The 22,080-nt window shown below is 44.2% G+C and overlaps 1 protein-coding gene across 3 annotated transcripts in view; it reads right to left on the bottom strand.

Annotated features, from left to right (window-relative positions):
* ttll7 (tubulin tyrosine ligase-like family, member 7) overlaps positions 1-22,080 on the bottom strand; it is a 200,870-nt gene that overhangs the window by 55,968 nt on the left and 122,822 nt on the right. For all 3 annotated transcript variants that reach the window (XM_073062543.1, XM_073062544.1, XM_073062545.1), the window contains one exon: positions 16,435-16,603. In XM_073062543.1, the coding sequence (XP_072918644.1) occupies positions 16,435-16,603 (169 nt within the window). The remainder of the gene's footprint in view (positions 1-16,434; positions 16,604-22,080) is intronic.

The following is a 22,080-nucleotide window of genomic DNA, read 5'->3' as shown; positions in this document are numbered from 1 at the left end:
ATTTTTTAACTGCATTGCATTTGTAGTTTCTAAATGACAATAAACTGAATCTGAATCTGAATCTGAACAATTCAACATCGCAGACAGGCTCTCTCTCACTAGCAAGGGAGAGAGAGATAGCACTCCTGTAACAATGAGAGAGAAGACCAACAGCTCGCTGTTTCGATGTTACCATCTTCCACGTCACTTCTCCGAGCCCCCCAACTGAGGACCAACAGACTCTCACTAACCATTGAGAGAGAGAAGTCCTACTGAGCTCCCCCAGCATTTTATGTATGTTGCTCAACATTTCACACATCTGCAGAATCTCTTGCACTTATGTCTTGAAATTTGTTGGTTTTGTGACAACAGTACAGTTAAAGCCATAAAAGTTACGACAAATTACTGATAGATTGACAGAAAGTGCAGAGGGGGAACATTGAGCTAGTGTTCATGGGTTCATTGTCCATTAAGAAATCTGATGGCAGAGGGGAAGAAGCTGTTTGTGAATCATTGAGTGTGGGTCTTCAGGCTCCTGAACCCCCCCCCCCATAGTAGTATTGAGAAGAGGGCATGTCCTAGATGGGCAGGGTACTAATGATGGAGGGTGCCTTGATAGTGGAGAGGATGGAGCTGACTGTTACAAGCCTCTGCAGCTTCTAGCAATGCTGTGTTGGGAGTCTCTATACCAGGCTGTGAATCAACAGTCAGGGTGTATCTGTTGAAAGCCCGGCTCAGAGCTCAGCAGTGGAAGCCATGAGTGGAGGCAGATTCAGAAGCACACTTGCTGGAGCCCAGCTGAACCGCTGATACCACCTGAGAATTGTGCTATCGATGACTGTGCCATCAAAGCTCATATGATTCGTCACTTCTTGCTGGGAAATTCCATACAGGAAGGAAGATTTCCCAAAGAGATTCCCAGGGAAGCCTGACTGAAGTTCTTTCATAAATATTTCCATAAGATATTGGAAGTGATTTAGGCCATTCATCCTATCAAGTCTGCTCTGTCATTCAAACATGGCTGATTAATTCTCCCTTTCAAACTGTCCTCTTAACTTTGGTCACATTCTCTGGTCATCAGTAGAGTTTTCTGAGGGAGGAGTTTTTGCTGTTGTGTTCTTTTTGTATTGTCCACATTTCATGAATTATAATGTTATTTTGCACTTCGGGTTTTGATGCGTGATTGTTAGGTCTTTTCTAGTTTATATTTAAGTTGCAATTGTTCTTGGATATTTCCAATGAATTTTCCTCAATTAAGTATCCTTGGACTTCAGTCTCTCAGCCAAATGGTTACTTGTAAGCTTGGCAAGGATCCCTTCATCCCATAACCTTTGAGACACTGATTAATCAGGATCCTATCACAACCTTCACTTTAAATATACTGAATGATCTGGCCTCCACAGCCAACTATCCACCACTTGATCCCAGACACTCCCTGTAAGACCTACAGTGCATAGAGGGCGATGTGTCAAAAGAAACTTTGTGGAAATGTTTGTGGAATATTCACCGTAATCTCTTTCTAGTAACCAACCCACTCAAGCACAATTTTTCTCCAACCTAATCCCAACCTGGAGCAAATGCCAGAAAATATGAAATTTAATCCAGTTATGGAGTGCAAATGGATGCCAAAAAAAATCAAATCTGTACTCAGCAATAAGTGTGGTGTTGTATTCTTTGAACATGACTGTAGCTGAACATAAGTTAAGCTATTCAAAGCCCTCCCCACCCCAAACAAAAATCAAATTACTTACTTTGTCATGAAGGTGGTGTGAATGAAGCTATATCAACTGCATAGTACAGGAGTAGGTACAACATATCTGTGCCAACCATGGTGCCAAGTTAAATTAGTCATCTTCAGAGGTAACTGGTTCCTCAACTTTGTCATAACTGGGGATGCTGGTGTTCTTGATTAGCCTTTGACAAACAAGTCCAGCTCCTGTCCTTCACGTGTAGCTAGGTTACTAAGCCTGGCAGAACCATTTCTACTGACAAAAGAAGGGGCAAAAGTGGATTACTGGCGCCTTAAAACGAGTCACATCGGGCAGATGGGGCTCATCAGCTGTGGTTGGCAGCTCATCTAAGAGAAAGAAAACTCTGATCTCAAATCTCTGTTGCCTTGTTGCTCAATCTACCCACGGGAAAGGCTTCAAGAGTAAACCTCAAGGAAAAACCCAGAGCTGGAGTCCCTAAAGCAGTCCTAAGTTGAGTTCAGCACTGACTGGCAACTCCTGCGATGCCGCTAGTGCCAAACTGTATCGGTCTCTGCTGTTCCTCTGGATTCATCAGCTGCATGGAGAGAAGAAGCCTGGTGAATGGGCAACAGCTTGCTCTCCATATCGTACTGCCTTGGACGCATCATCCATGGTTGTCCCCCACCAACAGAGGACCTCAAAGAGGTAATCAGAAGGGTAGGTGAGGCTAGGGAAATGGATGTTGTCCATTTGGCCTTTCGCAAGGCCCTTGACAAGGTCCTCCATGATAGGCTGGTCTGAAAGGTTAGGTCCCAAGGAAGTTGGAGAGAGCTAGTTAGGTGGATTCAAAACTGTTTCAGAGATAGGAAGCAGAGGGTGGCCATGGTCAGTCAGTATCCTTGGTTATTTGTACACTTGTATGTGAAGGCACAAAGGCTTGACCAGCAAGTTTGCAGATGACGTGAAACGTGGAGGCATTGTTGACAGTGAAGAAGGTAGAGTACAGGAGGATCTGGATCAGTTGGGGAAATGGGCCAAGGACTGGTAAATGGATTTCACTCCAGGTAAATGTAAGATGATGCATTTTGTAGAGGCAAACCATTGTAGGACTTATACTGAGTCCAGGGAGCACTAGGGAGAGTAATAGAACAGAGGGATCTGGGAGTAAAAGTTCATAGTTCATTGAGAGCAGCATCACAGATAAATAGGGTGGTGAAAAGGCATTTAGTATGCTGGCCTTCATCAGTCATGGCACTGAGAGTGGGACTTTGGACATTATATTACAGTTGTATTAGTTGATGAGACCGCACATGAAGTTCTGTGCATAGTTCAGTCACACTGTTATAGGAAGGACTTGGTTCAGCTAGAATGCAGTAAAATATCTATCAGGATGTTGCCAGGACTGGAGGACCTGAGTTATAGGGTGAAGTTGGCCAGGCCAAGTCTTTATTCCTTGGATCTCAGGAGAATGAGGGGTGACCTTATGGAATTGTGTAAGATTACAGGAGGCACAGACAAGGTGGATAGTAACAGTCCAGAATCAGATGATATATGTTTAGGGTGAGAGGAAAAGGTAAAACAGGGAACTGAGGGTAAAATAGTGTCAGTCAGCTCCATCATGGGCACAAGCCTCCCCAACATCCAGGACATCTTCAAGGAGTGATGCCACAAAAAGGTGGCATCCATCATTACGGACCCCCATCACTCAGGACATGCCCTCCCCTCACTGCTACCATTAGGAAGGAGGTACAGGAGCCTGAAGGCACTCAATGATTCAGGAACAGCTTCTTCCCCTCCACTATCAGATTCCTGAATGGACATTGAACCCATGAACACTACCTCACTACTTTTTCTTTTTCTCTCTCTTTTTGCACTAGTCATTTAACTTTTTTAAACTTACTTTTATAGACATCTTACGGTGATTTACAGCTTCTATTATCATGTATTGTCATGCACTGCTGCCACAAAATGAATTTCACAACGTATTCAAGTGATATTGAACCTGATTCTGATTTAAGAAGCACTTGGACAGGTACCTGGAGGGGTGAGCCTTGGAGGGATTGGGAAAATCTCAGGAAATTGAGACCAACTAGGCCGGCTCAGTGGTTAGCATGGCCTCATTTGGCTAAAGGGCCTGTATTATGCTGTACTTCTCTTTGACTCTATGATTCTTATGTCTGCAGTTGAGCCATATCCCTGCATTCCCTGTATATCCTTTCTGACTTCCTCTTTAGGACAGAATGGTAGCATAGTGGTACGGGTGACTCGGGTTCAAGTCCCACCACTGCCTGTAAGTAGTCTGTACGATCTCCCCCATGACCACATGAGTTTCCTCCGGGAGCTCTGATTTCCTCTCACATTCCAAAGATGGACTGGTTAGTAGGTTACTTGATCATTGTAAATTGTCCTGTGCTTAGACTAGGATTAAATCAGGATATTACTGAGCAGTATGGCTCGAAGGGCAGGAGGGGCCTGTTCCTCACTGTATCACAACAAGTAAATAAACGAACACCACTAACATATCTGCCCCCACCGCCACCACTGACAGCACATTCCAGACTCTCACCTCTCTGTATATAAAAAAACTTGTCCCGCATACCTCCTTTAAACCTTTCCCTTCCTACCTTAGTTTTAGACATTTCTGCCCTGGGGGGAGGGGAATTCTGACTGTCTACCATATCTATGTCCCCCATAATTTGATAAACTTCCATCAGGTCTCCTCACAGCCTCTGATGCTCCAGAGAAAGCAAGAAGGGGTATAAAATCTCACCGACCTGGGTCTGGGGTTTGACAGACAGATTTTACAACAAAGTCAAAAGACTTTGATTTGGAAATCCCTTCCCCAGCCCCAAACCATTTGGTACCATCTACTTAAGCGCCTAAAACAGTAGGATCTTCAGGGAAAGGGCCTCAGCGTGAAATATTAACTGTCCATTTGCCTCCACAGATGCAGCATTTTGTCTTTTCCTGCTCTCCTTTCAACAGCACTCGCTCCCCACTAGCGTCAATGAACACAAAAACAGGCATGCGGTACCATGAGGTTCTTGGAACGCAAGAAATTGCAGAGAGTTGTGGACATTTAGCCTGATCCATCACGGAAACTAGCCTCATCTCCATGGACGCTGCCTACACTGTCCACTGCCTCAGGCAACATAATCAAAGAGCAACACATACAAAATGCTGCAGGAATTCAGCAGGACAGGCAGCATCTGTGGAAATGAATGAACAGTCGACATTCTGAGCTGAGACCCTTCATCCAAACAGGAAAGGAAGAGGGGAGAAGCCAGAATAAAAAAGTTGGGGTGAGGGAAGGGAGTACAAGACAGATGGTGATAGGTGAAGGCAGATGGGTGGGAGTGGCGGATGAAGTACAAAGCTGGGAGGTGATAGGTGGAAAAGGAAACGGGCTGGAGAAGATGGGAGAGGAGTTGGACCATGAGAAAAGGGAAGGAGAGGACATGATAGGCAGGTGAGGAGAAGTGGTGGGGGGGGGGTGCATATCGATGTTCATGCCATCAGGTTAGAGGCTATCTAGATGGAATATGAGGTGGAGATTGGGATTGAAATGGTTGGACACTGGGAAATCCTGCTTTTCATGGAAGGAGCAAAGGTACTTGACAAAGCAGTCCCCCACTCTATGTCAGCTCTCACCGATGTAGAGTAGGCCACATTGGATTGAAATGATCGGCCACACACCCACTTCAAACATTCTCTCTTCTACCACCTCCCATTGGGCAGTAGATACAACAGACTGAAAACTTGTACCATCAGAATGGAGGACAGCATCTACACCACTGATATACATCTCTTGTTCAATAAAGATGAACTCTTGATCCCTCATTCTGCTGCATCATGTACCCCACACCTTACTTGTCTCCCTGCACTGCACTTTCTCTGTAACAGTACCACTATATGGAGCCATGGCAGCATTGTGATTAGCAAGGTGCTGTTACAGCTTGGGGTGATGGAGTTTTAAGTTCAATTCCAGCATCCTGTTTGCAGACGATACAAGGATAGGTGGAAAGACAGGTTGGTTTGAGGAAGTAGAGTGACTACAGAAGGACATAGACATACTAGGAGAATGGGCAAAGAAATGGCAAATGGAATACAATGTTGGGGAGTGTAGAAGAACTAAAAAAGGTGGACTATTTTGTAAATGCAAAGAAAATACAAAAATCTGAGTTACAAAGAGACTTGGGAGTCCTTGTGCAGGATTCCCTAAAGGTTAATTTGCAGGTTGAGTTTGTGGTGAGGAAGGCAAATGCAACGTCAGCATTCATTTCAAGAGGACTAGAATATAAAAGCAAGGATGTAATGTTGAGGTTTTATAAAGCACTAGTGAGGCCTCACTTGGAGTATTGTGAGCAGTTTTGGGACCCTTATCTCAGAAAGGAAGTGCTGACATTGGAGAGGGTTCAGAAGAGGTTCACAAAAATGATTCTGGAATTGAAAGGCCTGTCACTGAACAGCATTTGATGGCTCTGGATCTTTACTCACTGGAATTCAGAAGAATGAAGGATGACCTGTGATGAGAGAGTCTAGGACCAGAGGACATAGCCTCAGAATAGAGGGGTGTCCTTTTAGAATAGAGATGAGGAAGAACTTCTTTAGCCAGAGAGTGGTGAATTTGTGGAGTTCATTGACGTTCTCTCCCCATCTAAATAATAGTCTGCCTGTTTATTTCTTCCACCAAAGTGCATGACCATACACTTCCCAACACTGTATTCCATTTGCCACTTCTTTGCCCATTTCCGTTAACTATCTAAGTCTCTCTACAGGCTCTCTGCTTCCTCAACACTACCCACTCCTCCACCTATCTTTGTATCATCTGAAAATTTAGCCACAAATCCATTAATCCCATAGTCCAAATCACTGACATACATCGTAAAAAGCAGCGGTCCCAACACCAACCCCTGTGGAACTCCACTGGTAACCGGTTGATAGATTCTTGATTAGTCAGGGCATGAAGTGATACGGGGAGAAGGCAGGAGATTGGGGCTGAGAGGGTAAATGGATCAACCATGATGAAATGGTGGAGCAGACTTGATGGACCAAATGGCCTAATTCTGCCCCAATATCTTATGGTCCCTGTAAGGCATGACCGTATGAGTTACCTCTGGGTCTTCCAGTTTCTTCCCACATTCCAGGAAGTACTGGTTAGCAAGTCAGTTGGTCATTGTAAACAGTCCCTTGATGAGGCTAGGCATTGCTGAGCGGTGTGGCTTGTTGGGCCAGAAGGGCCTGTTCTGCAGTACCACTCTAAATGAATAAAATAAAATATCCTGTCTTTTATTACTGCCTTGGCACACCAATGGAAGCCTTACACAAGTATTTTGGTGCGTGTGACAATAATAAACCAATTGGCGTTCAATATTGAGGGAGTTAGATTCATATTCAGATTTATTTATCACATGTACATCGAAACATAACGAAATGTGTCATTTGTGTTAACAACCCAACACATCCTATGATGTGCTGGGGGCTGCCCGCAAGTGTCACCACACATGCCAGTGCCAAATTATGCAATGATGTAAGTAATGTAGCTAAAATTTCATTAAAAATTTCTGAAAACGCATAGAGTATTTAATATTTACTTACTATCAAATTATATATCTTCAGCATAAAATATAAAGAATCTTGCAGGCATATTTCAGTGGACTGGAATGGCAGACTCTTCTCGAAGTCTGAGAAGGTCTCATGAATATGAACCTGTGCTCTATCCCATGGCTTAACTTTTCTCTCACAGCGTTCTCTTTTCTCTCCTGAAACTGAGAATGTCTTCATTCCTTGTCACCTCCTCTAACTGTTCTAAGCCTTAGGACCTTCTGTTCTCTGCTATAGTGCAGGGCCAGAAACTGCAAAGCTCCTGGGAAAATAAGCGCACAAGTTAATTCTATATGCAAGTATTCCGTTATAAACTCTAAATTCAAAGTAAATTTATTATAATACTGGACTCTGTGGTTCATATTACGATGTGTTTATAGTTTCTGGTTGCTGTTTTCTGCGATGTTGACTGGGGTGGAGAGGCTCTGCGGCCTGCAGTCAGCGAACGACACGTCGCTTTGACTGGTCTCAACTGAGTGAAGCTGCACATTCCTGGGCTGTTTCATTGACTTTATGACTGATGTTTTATATCTTGTGTTTTTCACTTGATTTTTGCCGTTTGCATCTTTTTGTTCTCTTTTTGCACGTTGGCAGGTTCGGTGTTTCTCTTTCAACGAGTTTCATGAGTTTCTTTACTTCATGGCTGTCTGTGGGAAATCGTATCTCAGGGTTGTATACTGCATACATACTTTGATAATAAATGTGCTTTGAATGTTACCAAGTACTATCTGAGATTTCTTTTTCCTGTGGGCATTTACAGGAAAAAAGGGGTACAATCAAAGTTTACGAAAAACTATACCTAGACAAAGACTGACAAACAACAACACACACAGAAGACTGGAGGAACTCAGCAAGTCAGGCAGCATCTATGGAGAGCATTAAACAGACGGCATACGGCCAATAATAACATAGCCCAAGTCCCCGAGTATCATGGCCTGTAGACTGATGGTGCATGGATGTTGTCCTGGAGCTAGGTTTCTGTAAGAACAATTCTGCAGCAGGTTTTCATCTGGAGCTAGTGCAGCCACAGACAGATGCAATCCAACCTGTCTTCCACTGAGCGACCACTGGAGGGCAGCACCAACAGGAGGGTCCAGCGGCACACAACTGGCTCCAAAAGCCACAACAGGCGACACTGAGACATGAATAAGGGCCTGGTCTGAACAACAACCGAGGCAACAAGCTTGCCCACTGTCGGTTTCTCAGTGCATATGTGAATAATGAACCAATCCCAACATCTGCAATTATTGGAAAGTATTTCTTTATATTAACATTTACCTCCTGGGAAGAGGGGAGATATTTGGTTGATTATATCTGGGTCCCAACTCCTCTTTGCGGGAAGCCCCCCAACATATTTGTTTTACTCTTTCAGATTTACTCTATCCCAAAATGTTTCCAGCAAGTCAATGAATTAGTCATAAACACAAGAGATTCTGCAAATGCTGGAAATCCAGAACAACATACACAAAATCCTAGTGGAACTCAGCACGTCAGGCAGCGTCATTAGAAGGGGATAAGCAGTCAACATTTCGGGCTGAGGCCCTTCGTTAGTTCTTCCCTCAGCCTCCAATGGTCTAGAGAATATAGAACACTACAACGCAATATAAATCCTTCATCTCACAATGCTGTGCCAACCTTTTAACCTACTCAAAAGTCTATCTAACCCTTCCCTCCCACATAGCCTTTAATTTTATTTCCAACTATATGCTTATCCAAGAGTGTCTTCAGTGTCCCAAATGTATTTTGCCTTTACTACCACCAGCACATTCCGCACACCCACCACCTCGAGATCCTCCCTATACTTTCAAAGTCAAGTCAAAGTCAAAGGAAATTCATTATCAAAGTTCATATATGTCACCATACACTACCTTAAGATTTATTTTCTTGCAGGAATTTACAGGGAAATAAAGAAATACAATTGAATTTATGAAAAACTATGCATAAAGACTGACAAGCAACCAATATGCAAAAAGAAGATAAATTGTGTAAATACTAAAAACAAAAATAAATAATACTGAGTGGTAGAGTCCTTGAAAGTGAGCCAACAAGTTGTGGAATCAGTTCAGTGTTGAGGTGAGTGAAGCTGTCCACACTGGTTTAGGAGACTGATGGTTGTGGTGTAATAACTGTTTCTGAACCTGATGCCTTAAGTCCCACATAACCGGGTTCAGGAACAGTTATTACCCTACAACCATCAGGCTCCTGAATCGGTATGGATAACTTCCTCCAATCACCTTCAAATTATATCCATGAAGAAGAATCCAAGTTTATCCAACCATTTATTATAGCTCCCACCCTCTGATCCAGGCAGCATCCTGGTGAACCATTTCTGCTCTGGGCAATTAATCATTGCTGGACCATAACCTTCAGAGACACCCCTTTGAGAAAACTACACTGAACTGAGAATTAACTGCATCAGAGAAAAAGTCTCTTTGGCATAATAACTCCATGACCTTGTTGATGGTCCACAAAAATCCCCTCCTACTTCTAATTATCTCTTCAGACACTGAGTTCAAAAGTGAGGAAGTTATATTACAGCTTTATAAAACTCTGCTCAGGCTGAATCTGGAGAATTGCAGGAAGTTCTGGTGCCCCATTATAGGAAGGATGATAAGGCTTTGGAGACCGTGTAGAAGTGGTTCACTAGGATGCTGCCTGGATTACAGGGCATGTGCTATAACAAGAGTTGGACAAACGGGTTGTTTTCTTTGGAGCAGCAGAGGCTGAGGGGAGATTTGATAGAGATTACGAGGGGCATAGACTGAGTATGCAGACAATATCTCTTTACCAAGGATAAAATGTCTAATACCAGAGGGCATGCATTTAAGGTGAGAGGGGGTAGTTTCAAAGGAGATGTGAGGGGCAAGATGTTTTATACAGAGGGTGCCTGGAATTGCTGCCTGGAGTGGTGGTAGAGGCAAAAACATTAGAAACTTTTAAGAGATGTGTAGATGAACACATGAGTGTGAGGAAAATGGATGGATATGGACATTGTGTAGGCTGAAGGGATTAGTTTATTTTGGCCATTTGATTATTAATTTAATTGGGTTGACTCAACATTGTGGCCTGAGGCCTGTTCCTGCCCCCTGCACTTTGTTTGTCTACACTTTCTCTGTATCTGTAACACTACACTCGTGGCCACTTTATTAGATACACCTGCTCGTTAATGCAAATATCTAATAAGCCAATCATGTGACAGCAACTCAATGCATTAAAACATGCAGACTTGATCAAGAGAGTCAGTTCTTGTTCAGATCAAACATCAGAATGAGGAAGAAATGTGATCTAAGTGACTTTGACTGTGAGATGTTTGTTGGTGACAGATGGGGTGGTATCTCAGAAACTGCTGATCTCCTGGGATTTTCACACACAACAGACTCTAGAGTTTACAGAGAATGGTGCAAATAAAACAAAAAAACATCCAGTGAGTGGCAGTTCAGTCATTGAAAATGCCTTGTTAATGAGAGAGGTCAGAGAAGAATGGCCAGACTGGTTCAAGTTGACAGTAACTCAAATAATCACATGTTACAACAATAGTGTGTAGAAGAGCATCTTTGAACACATAACACTTTGAACCTTGAAGTGGATGGGCTAACAGCAGAAGAAGACCTCGAACGTACACTCAGTGGAGGTACTCACACTCATACAGGGGGTACCAAATGAAGTGGCAACTGAGGGCATTCTGCATGGTTTCCCTTTTGAACTACCTCAGTAATTTTGTGTATAGAATGATTCATCTGGAAGACATGCAGACAAAAGCTTCTCACTGTTTCAATTTCAAATTCCAGGTTAATTGTCATTCAACCACACTGATGAACACATCAAAATGAAATAGCGTTCCTATGGGGCCGAGTTGCAAAACACAGAATTAACAGTCACAGACTGCACACAGCACATTAATAATGATAGCAGAAAAACATACTGCTGCAAAAAAAACAACATATACACAAAAATAATGTAGCCCAAGTCCTTGAGTATCATGGCCTGTAGACTGACGGTGCATGGGATGTTATCCTGCAGCCAGGTTTCTGTAAGAACAATTCCGCAGCAGTGCCTCATCTCATGCTAGTGCAGCAACAGACGAACACAATCCAGCTTGTCTTCCACCGAGCAACCACTGGAGGGCAGCACCGACAGGTGGCTCCAGACTCCAACCCAGCAGCACACTGCTGGCTCTGGTGCCTCCCTCCTCAGCAATGCTGACAGATGAACAAGGGCCTGGTATGAGCAATAACTGAGGCAACACAGCCCCTCCACTAGCTGCTTCTCAGAACATGTGTGAATATTAAACCAATTACCAACATCTGCAATCACTGGTAATTAGTTTTTTTTTAAATTAACATTTACCTCCTAGGAAGAGGGGAGATATTTGGTTGATCACATCTGGGTTCCAACTCCTCCTCTTTGCGAGCAGCTCCCAATATATTTGTTTTACTCTGTTAGATTGACTCTATCCCAAAAGGTTACCAGCAAGTCAATAAGTTATTTATAAACACAAGAGATTCTGCAGGTGCTGGAAATCCAGAGCAACACACACAAAATGCTGGAGGAACTCAGCAGGTCAGGCAGTATCTATGGAGGAGAATAAACAGTTGACTTTTGGGTCGAGGCCCTTCAACAGGGCTGGAAAGGAAGGGGGAAGATGCCAGAATAAGAAGGTAGGGGAAAGGGGAAGGAGGTAACCGGTGAAACCAGGTGGTAGGGAAGGTGATGAAGAAAGAAGCCGGGAGGTGATAGGTAGAAAAGGCAAAGGGTTGGAGAAGAAGGAATCTGATAGGAGTGGAGTGTGGACCATGGGAGAAAGGGAAGGAGGAGGGGCAGAAGAGGGAGGTGATAGGCAGGTGAGGAGAAGAGGTAAGAGACCAAAGTTGGGAATTGATGAAGAGGGGAGGAAGGGGGGGGGGGGAATTACTGGAAGCTGGAGAACTCGATGCTCATGCCATCAGGTTGAAGGCTACCTAGACAGAATACGAAGTGTTGCTCCTCAAACCTGAGAGAGGCCTCATATCTTGGCAGAAGAGGAGACCACGGACCAACACGTCAGAATGGGAATGGTGATTGGAATTAAGATGTCTGGTCATTGGGGAATCCCACCTTTTGCAGATGGAGCAGAGGTGTCTGACAAAGCAGTCACACAACCTAGGTCAGGTCTCACCAATATAGACGAGGCCTTATCAGGAGCACTAGATACTGTTATGATACCAGCCCCCTCCTTCCTGAGAATCGCAAGATCGCTATTAATTCGGGTCTTGGACCCAGGAAATGAGAGACAATGCAACGGATTTTGACCATTGTGCTTAGAGACACCTGTGTGGATAGCGACTCTATACTATGTGCCAGCTATCAGGGACATGGACACCCTCGGGCAATGTGGGGTGGGGATTGTATCACCCCACCTTGATTGACATCTACAACTCTGCAAGTCAAGATAAAAAGGGGACTGCAGGAGGCAGTACCCCAGCGACGCACCAGAAGGAGACACCATCGCTCATCGCTCCTCAGGAGCCACGTGTGATTCGGTTCCCCTAGCCTAGGGAGCAAGTGGCTGATAACCCCCGAAAAGGACTTCAAACTGACAACGGGGAACACACATTCCCGATTCAATGATTTGAATCCAAAAGGCTGGCAAGTTTATTTTCTCTCTCCAGCACGTGAGACCCCAGCGGTCCCCGAAAGGCTAAAAGCCTGCGTGAACTCCAGAGACTTTGATATTTCCATCGGGCAACAGTTTTACCCCTAGACAAACGATAGAGCTACTTCGGATTGTTGATTATTACTATACCTGCACTTTAGATTGAGTATCGACGACGTATATTATCTGAATGTTTGTATTAACCTTACTTTTATGCCCATTTATAAATAAAAATGTTTAAAAATAGTACCATCAGATTTCAGCGGACCTCTCTATCTTTGCTGGTAAGTGACCCAGTTATGGGGTTCATAACAATACAGTGAGTAACCCCAGAAGATTGGCAAGTGAAGTTTTGCCTCAGCTGGAAGGACTGTTTGGGGCCCTGAATGGAGGTGAGGGAGGAGGTGTATGGGCAGGTGTAACACTTCTGCCACTCGCAAGGAGTAAATGCCAGGAGGGAGATTATTGTCTGCCTGCACTGCACTTTCTCTGCCACTGTAACTCTATATTCTAAATTTTGCTATAGATTTACCACAAGGCACAGTGTAATGTATTGATCAGTATGAAGAGTCAAAGCTTTTCACTGTGACTTGAGAAACACATTCAAAATGCTGGAGGATCTCAGAAGGTCAGGCAGCATCTATGCAGATAAATAAACAGTTGATGTTTCAAACTGAAACCCGTTATCACAACATGATGAAGGGTCTCAGCCCAAAATGACAACTGTTTATTCCTCTCCATAGATGCTGCCTGATCTGCTGAGTTCCTCCAGCACTTTGTGTGTGTTGCTCTGGACTTCCAGCATCTGCAGAATCTCTTGTGTTACTGTACCTCAGTACAAGTGACAAAACTAAACCAATTCCAGTTCCAGTTCCAATTCCAATTCCAAAAACCCTCCATCAGGAACATGGCTTGTGGTTGGAATCTGCAGTGTCCAGGTTCCGGCCTTTTCCATGCCATTCCACTGGAATCCTGCCCAAATCAAAGTAGGAAATCCCGTGAAAGTGTTGCGGAAATCAGGGGAATGTGATGCAAATCTTGAGCCAAAGCCCACAGAACATCTGAGATTCAAGAGTTCAATTCATATTGGAATAATCCCGAGCCTTTGCATCCAAGCCGAGATGAACTTCCCATCATCTCACCATGACACCAATAGGAACCTGGGAGAAAGGTCCCTGGGGGAGATGAGAAAAGGTAGCTAGAAATACCAGGCTGAGATTAAGGAGGAAGCATTGCACAGAATGGAGTGAGGGTATGGTACCCTCATGATGAGCAAGAGCTCTGTTGTTAGCATCATTCAGGGTTATCATGGTCCGAAAAGAAATCAAACATTAGAGAGCAAAGGTTTAAAGAGAGAGAGGAAAGGTTTGAAGGGGACCTGAGGGGATACCTCTTCGTGCAGAGGATAAAATGAGCTGCCAGAGAGAGTGGTTAAGGAAGACGTGTATAAGGTACTTGGACTGGTGTGTAGTTAGGAAAGGTTCAGAGAGATACGGGCCAAAATGCAGTGCAGGCAAATAGGACAACCTTAGATAGGCATCTTGATCAGAATAAACCAGTTGGTTCCAAATGGCCTGTGTCCATGCTGTATGGCTCTATGTCTCTCATAATGGCTGAATGGTGTAATCCTCCTATGTCCTATGGTCTAAGAGAAAGGCCAGACAAATGGTCAGGTCAGGCAGTATACGGAGAGGATCTTCAATCTAAACCAGGTGCTAGAGGTCATGAGCAATGTTCTCTTTAATTTGTAATGACCGCTGCACAAAAATCTTGTGTGTGCAATTTCTTTGCACACTGAATTTTCAAGTGGAAGTAAACCTGAAGCTTCCACTTCAGGATAACAAGCCATTCCATTTTAAATAAACTAGCACTTCCTCCGTGCTTCACACCTTTGCTTCTTTGGAATTCGACATAGTGAACCAATAATTTCTTCAATAAAATATAATTAATATAAGTAAGTCAGTTCTAAAATCTGCAGACAAATCATCACAAACCCCACCTTGTCAACACCATTCACATCAGAAACCAGAAAAGGAAATGTGATTGTGTACGATCGCAAAATATACTTACATGCCAACTAGGTAGTGGGTGACAACCTTCTGTGTGCAGCTTAAATTCCTTTGTGTACAAATAGCAGAAGATGTGTACACACACGCACACATGCATGTACCTTAGAGGGAACATTGGTAATGAGCAGTTCTGAAGCTTGATTCTCCTTTCTTCCTATTATTGAAGTTCAAGTTCAGTTGATTATCATTCAACCATACACATGTACACCCCCAAACAAAACAATGTTCCTCGGGACCACGATGTAGAACACAGAACATATAACTCACACGTAACACATAAAAGTAATATTCATTCATTCATTCTTCATGATCCCTATCATACGACATAGGCAAACATGGTCTTTCCATGACCATCATTGTTCTTGGCAAATTTTTCTAAAGACGTGGTTTCCCATTGCCTTCTTCTGGGCAGTGTCTTATTAAAGTAATATTATCACTAGTAAATTAACAAATAATAAAATGCATTTGTGATGCAAGTTAAAAAGTAAACAGTATAACGTTATTGACACTTCATACATGATGAGACCCAGGAGGTGGCAGAGAGTTCAGTAGTCTCACGGCCTTGAGGGAAGAAGTGGTTTCCCATCCTAACAGTCCTGGTCCTAATGCTACGGTACCTCCTGCCTTATGGTAGGGGGTCAAAGAGATCGTTAGGTCGATGGGTGGGACCCTAAGGGTCCTGTGCATGCAATACTTCTGCTAAATATCTCTGATAGGTGGAAGAGAGACCCCAATGATTCTCTCAGCAGCCCTCGCAATCCTTTATAGGGAATTGCGGTCAGATGCCTTACACTTCCCATCGCATTAAGTGATGCAGCTGCTCAGAACACTCTGCACAGTTTGAGCATTCACCATCTATTCACCACCTCTTCTCATTACTACCATCGAGGAGATTTCCGAACAGACAATGAGCCCATGAACACTACCTCACTACTTACTTATACATATAATTGCAACTTGTATTACTTCTGATGTGCCGCACCGTACTGAGATTTCACAACGTATAGTAGGTCGGTGATAATAAACTCGATTCTCATTCTGCTGGTTTAGATCTCCTGGTTCCCAGACTGTGAAGGAGCTTCCAAAACAAGCAGATATTGCCAGGGCATATGCTGACCTCCATAGGAATAAAGGATATTAGAACAAAATTAGACCATTCAGCCCATCAAGTCTGCTCCATCATTCAACCAGGGCTGATTTTTTCAACCCCATTCTCTAAGGATAACATACACGCACCAAATGCTGGAGGAACTCAGCAGGTTGGTCAGCATCTATGGAGAGGAATGAAAAGCTGATGTTTTGGATCAACACCGTTCATCAAGACTGAAGGTAACACTGAGAGGATCTTTTAGCTAATAGAGGCATAAGAGACATAAGGGTATATAGGTCGATCGTACCTTATTGCACGACTGATGTTTATTTAAGCAACATTGTGGTGATAACACACAGGGAAACTTACTGAATCGCTCTAAGTTGAACTTCCTTTCCGATCCATAGTCGCCGACCTTCTTCTCTGCCAAGCCCCCATCCTCGGAGTCGGAAGAGCAGCTGCTATTGCCGCTGGAGCTGCTGTCGTCCTTGTGCTTTCTTGAGGTGGGCTCTATGGTCTCAGGCATTGAGAACAGTGGCTGCAGAACACACAAGAACAATGGTCAGCCATTGCCTACAGAGTCTTGGATCACAGTAACGCATTGGTTAGCACAAAACCTGGGGCAACGGAGTTCAGAGTTCAATCCTGGAGTCCTCTGGAAGCTTGCAGTCCTTCCTGTGGAAGATGTGGGTTTTCCTGGGAGCTCCAGTTCCCTCCGCAGTCCAGAAACATTCCGCTTACTGATACAGTGCGGAGTCGGCCCTTCCTGCCAAGCTGCCCCACCAAACCCACAACCCAGACTTCACCCAAACCTAATCACGGAATGACTTACAATGTCACGGAACGACTTACAATGTACCCGGTATGTCTTTGGGCTGTGGGAAAAAAGTGGAGCACCCAGACAAAACCCACAACTTCAGCAGGGAGGACCAACTGAGATCCCTTACAGAACGCTGTTGGAATTGAGCCACGAACTCCGATGCCCCAAGCTGTATTACTACACTACCGTAGCACCCTGTAGGTTGATTCGTCATTGTAAATTGTCCCATGATTACAAAGCTGAGGACATCCGTTTGTCGGGGTTGACAGTGGAAGTCCTGTAATTAGCCTGGGGTTAAATCAGGGCTATTAGCAGCATGGCTTGAAGACGCAAAAGAGCCTATCCCACACTGTACCTTGAAATGCCTCTCTAAAACACCGGAACCTTATTTGTCTACCTACACTATCTCCTTTTCAGATTCAGATTCACTTATTTATTACACGTACCTCAAAACATACAGGGAAATGCATCAGTTGCGTTAACAACCAACAGAACCTAGGGATGTGCTGGAGGCAGACTGCAAGTGAAGCCCACAATGTTCAGCAGAACAACAAGCAACACAACGAGCAACAAAACAACAGAAAAACAATCCCTGTTCTTCCCTGAGCCATACACATACACAGTCCTCAAACCCTGGAAACTAAACCTCAATCTCTGGTCTTGCTGACTCATGTACCAAGGCGGCCCTCCTGATCCTCACTGGTCTGCCCACCAGACATCTGTCACTGGCCTTCAAACATAAGGCAAATGCTTAGACTCCAGCCTTTTCTCTAATTCCCTCACATCCCTATCCCTAAACCCCAATCTGACATCTAACTCCCCACATCCCTGTCCCTAAGCCCTAATATGATCTCAAACTCCATAAAACTGTAAGAAATAGGAACAGAATTTGGCCATTCAACCCATCCAGTCCACTCCGCTATTTCATCATGGCAGATCCCTGATCCCATTCAACCCCACACACCTGCTCTCTCACCATATCCCTTGATGCCCCGACCAAACAGGAATCTATCAACTTCCATTTTAAATATACCCACGGACTTGGCCTCCACTGCAGTCTGTGGCAGAGCATTCCACAGGTTCACCACTATCTGGCTAAAAAAAATCCTCCTTACCTCTGTTCTAAAACCTCAATTTTGAGGCTGTGCCCTCTAGTTCTGGATACCCCGAATGGAGGGAACATCCTCTCCACATCCACCTTATCTAGTCTTTTCAATATTCGCTCGGTTTCAATGAGATCCCCTCATATTCTTTTAAACTCCAGTGAGTACAGGCTCAAAGCTGCCAATTGCTCCTCATATGTTAACCCCTTCAATCTCAGAATCATCCTCGTGAACCTCCTCTGGACTCTCTCCAATGACAATGCATCCTTTTTGAGATAATCAAAACTGTTGATTACAGTATACCCTTAACTGAGGCCTGACTGGTGCCTTATAAAGCCTCAGCATTATCTCCTTGCTTTTATATTCCATTCCTCTTGAAATAAATGCCAACGTTGCATTTGCCTTCTTTACCACAGACCCAACCTGTAAATTAATCTTCTGGAAGTCTTGCAGGATAGATAGAGATAGATAGATAGATAGATACTTTATTCATCCCCATGGGGAAATTCAACTTTTTTTTTCCAATGTCCCATACACTTGTTGTAGCAAAACTAGTTACATACAATACTTAACTCAGTAAAAAATATGATATGCATCTAAATCACTATCTCAAAAAGCATTAATAATAGCTTTTAAAAAGTTCTTAAGTCCTAGCGGTTGAATTGTAAAGCCTAATGGCATTGGGGAGTATTGACCTCTTCATCCTGTCTGAGGAGCATTGCATCGATAGTAACCTGTCGCTGAAACTGCTTCTCTGTCTCTGGATGGTGCTATGTAGAGGATGTTCAGAGTTTTCCATAATTGACCGTAGCCTACTCAGCGCCCTTCGCTCAGCTACCGATGTTAAACTCTCCAGTACTTTGCCCAGGACAGAGCCCGCCTTCCTTACCAGCTTATTAAGACGTGAGGCGTCCCTCTTCTTAATGCTTCCTCCCCAACACGCCACCACAAAGAAGAGGGCGCTCTCCACAACCGACCTATAGAACATCTTCAGCATCTCACTACAGACATTGAATGACGCCAACCTTCTAAGGAAGTACAGTCGACTCTGTGCCTTCCTGCACAAGGCATCTGTGTTGGCAGTCCAGTCTAGCTTCTCGTCTAACTGTACTCCCAGATACTTGTAGGTCTTAACCTGCTCCACACATTCTCCATTAATGATCACTGGCTCCATATGAGGCCTAGATCTCCTAAAGTCCACCACCATCTCCTTGGTCTTGGTGATATTGAGACGCAGGTAGTTTGAGTTGCACCATATCACAAAGTCCTGTATCAGTTTCCTATACTCCTCCTCCTGTCCATTCCTGACACACCCCACTATGGCCGTGTCATCAGCGAACTTCTGCACATGGCAGGACTCCGAGTTATATTGGAAGTCTGATGTGTACAGGGTGAACAGGACCGGAGAGAGTACGGTTCCCTGCGGCGCTCCTGTGCTGCTGACCACCGTGTCAGACCTACAGTCTCCCAACCGCACATACTGAGGTCTATCTGTCAAGTAGTCCACTATCCAATCCATCATGTGAGAGTCTACTCCCATCTCCGTTAGTTTGTGCCTTAAGATCTTGGGCTGGATGGTGTTAAAGGCACTAGCGAAGTCAAGGAATGTAATCCTCACAGCACAACTGACCCCATCTAGGTGAGAGAGTGATTTGTGCAGCAAATACGTGATAGCATCCTCCACTCCCACCTTCTCCTTATACGCAAACTGAAGAGGATCCTGGGCGTGCCTGGTTTGTGGCCTCAGATTCTGTATTATCAGCCGCTCCATGGTCTTCATCACGTGCGACGTCAAGGCAACAGGTCTGAAGTCATTCAACTCCTTTGGTTGTGGTTTCTTCGGTACCGGGACAATACAGGATGTCCCGGGACAAAACAGGAGGACTCCTAAGTCCCTTTGCACCTCTAATGTTTGAATTTTCTCACCATTTAGATAATAGTCTGCACTAATTGCCCCCTTTACCAAAATGCATTATCATACATTTCCCAACACTGTATTCCATCTGCCACTTTTTTGCCCATTCTTCCAATTTGTCCAAGTCCTGCTGCAATTGCATTGCTTCCTCAGCACTACCTACCCCTCCACCTATCTCCAATATCATCCTCAAACTTTGCCAAAGCCATCAATTCCATTATCTAAATCATTAATAAACAATGTGAAAAGTAGTATTTCCAATAATGACCCCTGAGAAACACCACTGGTCACTGGCAGCCAACCAAAAAGGTCCTCTTTATTCCCACTCACTACTTCCTGCCTGTCAGCCATTCCTCTATCCATGTCAGTATCTTTCCTGCAATTCCATAGGATTTTATATTGTTAAACAGCCTCATGTGAGGTACTTTATCAAATGCCTTCTGAAAATCTAAATGACATCCACTGCCTCTCCTTTATCCACTCTGCTTGTTACTTCCTCAAAGAATTCTTACAGATTTGTCAGACAAGATTTATCTCTACAGAAACCATGCTGATTTTGATTTATTTTACCATTAGTCTCCAAGTACCCCGAAACCTCGCACTTAATAATAGACTCCAACACTTTCCCAACAACTAAGGCTAGGCTAACTGACCTATAATTCCCTCTCTTTTGTCTTCCTCCCTTCTTAAAGAGTGGAGTGACATTTGCAATTTTCCAGTCCTCCGGGACCATGCCAGAATCAAGTGATTCTTGAAAGTGATCCCTGTCCCCTAACCCTAACCTCACCTCTAACTCACCACATCCCTGGCCTCTCACTCCCCACATCCCTGGCCTCTCACTCCCCACATCCCTGTCCCTATCCCCTAATCTGACCTCTAAACCTTCACATACCTGTCACTAAACTGACCTCTAACTCCTCCACATCCATGTCTCTAAACGCTAACATGACTTCTAACTTCTTTCTCTGGCTTCAAAACCATCCTTACGAATGTTAAAAAAGAAGATTGGACCATATATAGGTACCTGGACAGAAAAGCCCCTCAAAAACACCTGAAACGTATTTGTTCACCATCACCATGCTTTCTCTTCAACTGTAACACTGGATTAGACTTCTGAGGATAGATGAATCGAGATTGATCTCAGAGTAGGTTAAAATGTTAGCACAATATTCCCCTAGTCTTGAGGAAGACTTAGAATAAAGAACAGCATAGTACAGGCCCTTCAGCCCACAATGTTGTGGCAACCCATTAGAAACATAGAAAATAGGTGCAGGAGTAGGCCATTCGGCCCTTCGAGCCTGCACTGCCATTCAGTATGATCATGGCTGATCATCCAACTCAGAACCCTGTACCTGCTTTCTCTTTTAACCTACTCCAAAGTTAATCTAACCATTCCCTCTCACAAAGCCCTCCAATTTTCTTTCAGCCATGTGCCTGTCTAAGAGCTTCTTAAATGACCCTAATATATCTGCCTCTACCACCACAAAGTGCACTCCAGGCACCACCACTCTCTATGTTGAAAACCAATATCTGACAACACCCCTCATACCTTCCTCAATCATCTTCAAATTACTATAGTTGATGTAAATGAGGAGACACTAATTGGGAGGGGTGTATTGGGTAGCACCTTTGGTGAAAGTGCTTTCTGGAGCAGCTCGTTCACCTTGGGTTCCTACCAGTTCTCACCTGTGGCTCCAAGCAGCATGTGACAGTGGCCACTCCCCAGTCCACTGCTTCGATAGGCGGGTTAAACCAGGGGAGGGTAGCCAGCATGTCTCATACCCCCGTGAGATAGGAACAGGCCTGTCCTAGCATGCAAATTCAGCTCCAGGGGATTGGCCAAAGGAGATCTACAGTGAGATAGAACAGCCAGGAAAGCAGTTCTGTAATGCTTCATGGAGAACGAAGGGTATGACACAGCATACAACACAAGAAGTCATGGTCATCCATTGCTACCAAGGACAACTAATTCTTGACCAGTTTGTGACCACTTGTACCACGATACCCAGGCTTCTGAGGTCAAGAGAATCGAATTCAAACAGTGGCTTTTCCCACTTCAAAAACTCTCCTGCACAGGTTTCCTGTCATTGTCGGATATGATGGACAAACAACCAAGTGTAAATGAGTACTCAATGGTCAGTGTAGACTCAATGGCCCATGGGGCTTGAGTCCATTCC

The sequence above is a fragment of the Hemitrygon akajei genome, chromosome 12, assembly GCF_048418815.1.
Source record: "Hemitrygon akajei chromosome 12, sHemAka1.3, whole genome shotgun sequence".
In the NCBI taxonomy this organism is placed as follows: domain Eukaryota; kingdom Metazoa; phylum Chordata; class Chondrichthyes; order Myliobatiformes; family Dasyatidae; genus Hemitrygon; species Hemitrygon akajei.
The sequence above is the reverse complement of the archived record's forward strand: the minus strand, read 5'-3'. Positions and strand labels throughout refer to the sequence as shown.